Raw genomic sequence first — 5703 nt, 5'->3', positions numbered from 1 at the left:
GTGATAATATTCGTGGTAATATTACCGCGTATATTGTTGTCAAACGACTACCGAGTCCTTTGCCGGTGTTATTGCAACACACACAATATTTTCTCTTTCTATTTTCCTTTGTTAATCCGCGACAATGCTAGCAGTTTTGGAGTTTTCCTCTTATAGTGTTGGACATCATGTGATTGATCTCATCATGGGGTGCTATGCAACCCAGTAGGAGATCCCAAGCGCACAAGTAAATTAGCAAGTTAGAGAGAGAATTGAATCCCAACTTCATGTCATGAGCTTATGATCCTTGGACACTAGGCAACGCAAACTCAAGTAGGAGATCCAAAGTACACAAGTAAACAAGCAAGTTAGGGAGAGAATTAAAGCCCAATTTCAGTTTCTTGGGTTGCTAGGTGCCTCACAAAGGTTACAATACAACATGTCACCCAGTAATGGAAGATTGGACAACATGGAGACAACATGTGCTTGAGCTCATGCTAGGGTGCTAGGTAGCCCAGACTCAAGTAGGAGATCCCAACAACACAAGTAAATTAGCATGTCAAAGAGAGAATTTAAGCGTAACTTCAGCTTCTTGGGTTGCTAGGTTCCCAAGAAAGTTTACAACACCACACCATGTCACCCAATAATGGAAGGTTGGACATCATGTGCTTGAGCTCCTCCTCGGGTGCTACACAACCCAGTCTTAAGTAGCAAACCCCAAGCAACCAAGAAATTAAATAGTCAAAGAGAGCATTGAAGCCCAATTTCAACTTCTTGGGTTGCTAGGTGCCCCACAAAGGTTACAACACAACACCATGTCACCCATGTGCTTGAGCTCATTCTGGGGCGCTAGGCAACCTAGACTAAAGTCGGAAAATCCAAGCACAAAAGTAAATTAGCAAGGTAGTGAAAGAATTGAAGCCCAACTTCAGCTTTTTGGGTTGTTATGTGCCCCAAAAGTTAGGTTCACTTCCCTTCTTATGACTTAGCGTTTTTAAAAAGCTACGAGTTGACAACTAGTGGGCACATTTAAGAAGCAGAGAGGGAGAAGGACGACATAGTCTTGGTGAATTTCAATAAAGGGATTTCGAAATAACTATGGGAAGAGGTTTGGGACGAGTTTGGGGCACGGTTTGGGCAGCGGAGGTCTTGGTTTCTGGGAGCGGCTTCGTGCCACCTTGTAGCCACTTTTAAAGTGCTTTGTGGCAGCTTGGGAGGAGTAGCAAAGTGTGTGGACCGGCTTGAGATTTGGTACGACAACCTCTTGAAGCAAGGAAGCAGTTTTGGCTTTGGAAAAGAGGCTTGCAAGAGCTCTTGAAGAACTGTGTGGAGTGGCTTGGTGGAATTTTGTGACCCCTTTGTAGTACGAGGACGCTAAATTCTCTCCAGATCTCGTACTTGCAACACCTTGCTTGAGCGCCTAAGATGACAACGACCAAAACCAACTATTGGCTTTGGAAATAAGATCCAATTAGCGGCCTATGCACTGGTGAAGTTCTCAAGGAAATCGTCAATTTGTTTGGCTTGAGATTGTGAAGCCAAAAGTAAATGGACAAGTTCAAAGGAAAAAGCAAGCTTGACAAGGACAACTATACCAGTACTCAGTTAGCTGCCTCGGTACCCACGAGGTCTGACAACCACTGTTTTAAATGTGACACAACACTTTGTTTGGCTCAGGAGTTTGAAGCCAAAGACAAAACCCGGAACTCATAGGAAGACAAAAACAAAGGCAAGCTAAACAGAGATAACGATAATAAAGGTTTGACGGAGGAGATTGGCATGGCACATGTGGCGATGATCATAGTGGCCACAACACCAAATTTCTAATTAGAGGTCAGATGCCGCCACCGGCCTCAACCAGAGAGAGGCTTGTGAGTGGCAGAGAGGGGCAAACAATGCTCCCTATAATTAATTTGTACCCTTGTGTTGGAGTTCAAGTTAAAGATGGTGTTAGAGTTTTGGCATCTCAAGTGAAATGCCCAATGTGATCCCATTATTTATTTTGGCTTTTAGATATTTATTTTACTTATTTGTCAAAGTTTGTGTGGGGCACTTTACTGAGGTGAGTACATATATGTGACACCTTGCCCCGGTTGTGTTGTACCAATCTATTCATTGCCAAGGTTGATTGGTTCGCGACTCTCTCTCTCTCTCTCTCTCTCTCTCTCTCTCTCTCTCTCTCTCTCTCTCTACGCGCTTCTACATCGTCGACTTTGATGGAAGGAACTTATATCTTCGCAATAAAGGAAGAGAATCTTTAATTTCCACTTCGAAGAAAGTCATTTTCGCGTTTAAGGATAGTCTCAAGTTGTAGTGTCTTAATGGATCATAGTTGTCTTTAAACACTACAAGATCATCTTCAATGGAATCTTCAATAAACAGATCACATGAATGTATACTATACCAATATTGGCTCAATAAACAGATCACATGAATGTATACTATACCAATATTGGCTCATGCAACTTGCGTCAATAAGCTAAGCTGCACTTGTAAGAATTTGCATCATTGATTCTTCCATACTATAGTCCCTCTTAGCAACTTTACCATAAACTTTTGATGTCTTGTGCGTTTGCCTTGCTATGTAACAATCGAACCAGGGAACCCTTTCTCGTGAGATGGCAAGCGATGCAGAAATACTAGATCAAGATTGCTAGGGAAATGATAGAGCGCATTGCAAGATAGGGCATTATGTTTGCAAGAAGCCTTTGACCAAAAGCCTGGAAAATGTTTTAAGAGCTTGATTACCCAAATCCTAGCAAATTTATAAGGTTGTCTCCTAAAGAAAACCAAAAGAATCTAGCACCTTTTATTACACTAGAAAAATTTCTCTTGAAAATTTTAAAAGCCTGGCAAACTTACAAGAAAGCCAATTTTTCCATTGCTTCTCAAAAGCATTGTTTTGGTTTGTAATGGCCGCTGTTAACCAGACAAAACATGATAGCAAAAGCTGCAAAGCCAACAAACTGAATTAGGCATCAAGGACTTTTACATCAGGAAAAAAATGACATAGACTATTGATTCGATGGACCAGGTTCAATATCCAGCGGCATAGCAAGGTTTTTTCTCAAAAAAAAATCATCCGATAAAAATGCTATTGACTGAAGATGAGAATGATTTATCAGATGGATGATTTATCAGATGGATTTTTGACCAAGTTAAGAGATTTAATAATAAAGAGGAAAGCTATTGCACATCATGATGCACAACACTTGTAGAAGCTCCAACATAGGGTGTAACCACAACCTGCGCGTAAGACTCTGCTAACGGTAGAATTGTGTCCTGCAGAACCTGTCATTTAACAAGTTTGTATTTAGTCCATCATCAACTCCCATCCACAAGTTCCCACATTGTGACTTACTAGAACATCATGAGCTTTTGGGAGAGAGGCACTGCATACCCAACTAGGTGCAATAGGAGGGCAGGGGATTGCAGGCCCGATGGTCCCTTGCCCCCAACCACACCTAATTTGGTATGCGGTGTCGCCCAAGCGGAAGCTCAGGATGTTAAGCACTACATGGAAAACAATGAAAGAAGAGTCCATTTTCCTCCTACATGAGAAAATGTCTAAGTCTTCTTGTGTTAACATTGAGCAATGCCAAATTCTGGGAACCCATGAATATAATGCAAACTCAAGGGAACAAAAAGAACCAAGTGAGGACAATAAGTTACAGAAACAACAGCAGGATCCGCTTGCCAGTTCTCCATTGCATCCGCTGCACACAAGGCCCGCTTGCACCGTCAAACATTAATGTGAACTGCAACATAGACATGCTACCATGTGCAGGCTGTTGGTCTAGACTAGATATACTAATGAAACGTACCTGAGGAAAAGTATGCAGTAAAAGCATGCGACATTGTCCGGTATATCTCCAACACGTAGAGATTCTCTCCTACAAAAGTATACACAGTAATTATTAGGATAGCATCATAGGCAAAAGCAAGCAGTATTCAGCTAGGGCAGCTGGTTCCACCTCCCGCCGACTTACCAGTTGTCATCTGTACAGCATAGTCTGTCTCAGCAGCTAATCCAAGAAAGGCATCCATTGCACTCTTGAGATCTGAATCCGACACATTGGAGCTTGCTTTGATGAAGGTGACATGGCTTGCAAAATCGTTCTGTAGTGTCAAGTTGTGATGCCAAAGATGGTTCCACATAAATAATCATCAGCCCAGTGACATCACAATCAGGTGAATTTATTTTCAGCCGGTATTACCGTGATATTAAGCGCCCTTTCATCCTCCTCCATCTCCACAGCATAATCTACACAGTATTCCTTCTGCACAGAGATGTTGATTTTGGTGATAAAAGAGCTCATGAGCTACTAAGGGAGAGGGACCACAAAACTATCTAGGTGCGGTTGGGGGCAACTTGCCGGTACAGGCTAGGCCGGTGGGGGGCAGAAACGATGGTAAAACAACTCCGTTCCCCACATTATGGTCGGAAAACGTCAAAAACGCCCGGCCTCATGTCATACTAGATCTATCTACCATGGTCACATTGGCAATTACAGAGAGCATTATTACCTTGAGCCAAGGCCACATCTCCACAACAATGTCTGGAATGGCAAGGTCATAGTATTCTTCCAAAGCTTCAACCGACGGAAAGCGGGACATAAGGGCATGAGTGAAGGCAACTCCTTTGCTTTCCACAACACGGCCTGCACAAAATCTCATCAAGTGAGCGATGAAAATGAGAATGTGGGTATATCCAATTAGAGAGATTACACAAGAGCTAACCGCAGTAGAGGAAGTATAAATGACTGTGGTTGTTGTAGAGCAGATCGTTGAGGCCTTGCAAAATGCTGCTCTCATTGACGGGGTTCTCCAGTAAGTCTTCCATGTTGAAGAAGACGGGGTGCTCGATGATGGTGGCGGTACTACTGGCGGTGCGCCTATCATTGTTCATAAACCTGCATGTAGAGTTACGGATGCACAACAAATAAGAGTCTCCTCCAGGAGAAGTATGCACGCATTGTCAGCATAAGCAAAGACAAGAAGATGCGATTTAGGCGGCGTGTCGGTGCACGCGAGCATACGCGACCCAACCCACCCCCCCCAATCCCCCCACCCCACACACACACACACACAGTTGCGGTACTGGCAATGCTGCTCGCGCCTGCAAAGCTCCTGTACTAAGGAAGCCGAGTACCTATGAGCAAAGTTACCTGTTGCTCGTTGTACTACTGGCTGCGAGAGCGCTTCGATAGGCAAGAGCTGGCTGTTGCAGAAGCATCAGCACAAGCGCCATTGACGTGAAAAGCGCCATCGCTGTTCTGAGGAAGAGCTCAGAGCTTCCCACTATCGCTATCAAATTAGTTATCTATGCATGAGCGCCGATGCCAAAACGCCTGTTGTAAGCTTTCCCATCACGGAAAGAGTCAACAGTCTGCATGGGACCCTTCATCGAGCTGGAAAATTGAACTAATATCCACGTTTAGAGCTGAGTCCCACAAATCTTGGCACAAAAAGTGTTTCAAGGCGACTTTCTATAAATGAGGAGAGGAGTATTCATGATGCCAACGTGTAGCTCTTCCACAAGTATGTGCCTATGATTTGAAAAAATGTTAATTAATGCGGAATCCAGGGAGATGCTTTGCAACGAATACACTCCGATGCTTGGCAACGAGCACTCCCATGCAAATCTCTCTCTCTCTCTCTCTCTCTCTCTCTCTCTCTCTCTCTCTCTCTCTCTCTCTCTCTCTCTCTCTCTCGATCATGCAG

General features: G+C 43.7%; 1 protein-coding gene across 1 annotated transcript; it reads right to left on the bottom strand.

Moving 5' to 3' along the window:
* Positions 1-2526: 2526 nt before the first annotated feature.
* Positions 2527-5307, bottom strand: LOC147464334 (uncharacterized). Its single transcript, XM_086508930.1, has 10 exons — positions 5148-5307; positions 4720-4892; positions 4507-4640; positions 4197-4259; positions 3969-4098; positions 3804-3872; positions 3652-3695; positions 3226-3270; positions 2842-2929; positions 2527-2699 (listed from the first exon to the last, which is right to left on the bottom strand). The coding sequence occupies exons 1-10, from the start codon at positions 5246-5248 to the stop codon at positions 2560-2562; spliced, it is 987 nt and encodes a 328-aa protein (XP_086365056.1). The 5' UTR covers positions 5249-5307; the 3' UTR covers positions 2527-2559.
* Between the last annotated feature and the right edge of the window lie 396 nt (positions 5308-5703).

The sequence above is a fragment of the Adiantum capillus-veneris genome, chromosome 1 (genome assembly GCF_014529385.1).
Source record: "Adiantum capillus-veneris isolate H3 chromosome 1, ASM1452938v2, whole genome shotgun sequence".
Lineage (NCBI taxonomy): Eukaryota > Viridiplantae > Streptophyta > Polypodiopsida > Polypodiales > Pteridaceae > Adiantum > Adiantum capillus-veneris.
Note: the sequence above shows the minus strand (reverse complement) of the source record. Positions and strands in the feature narration are given on the sequence as shown.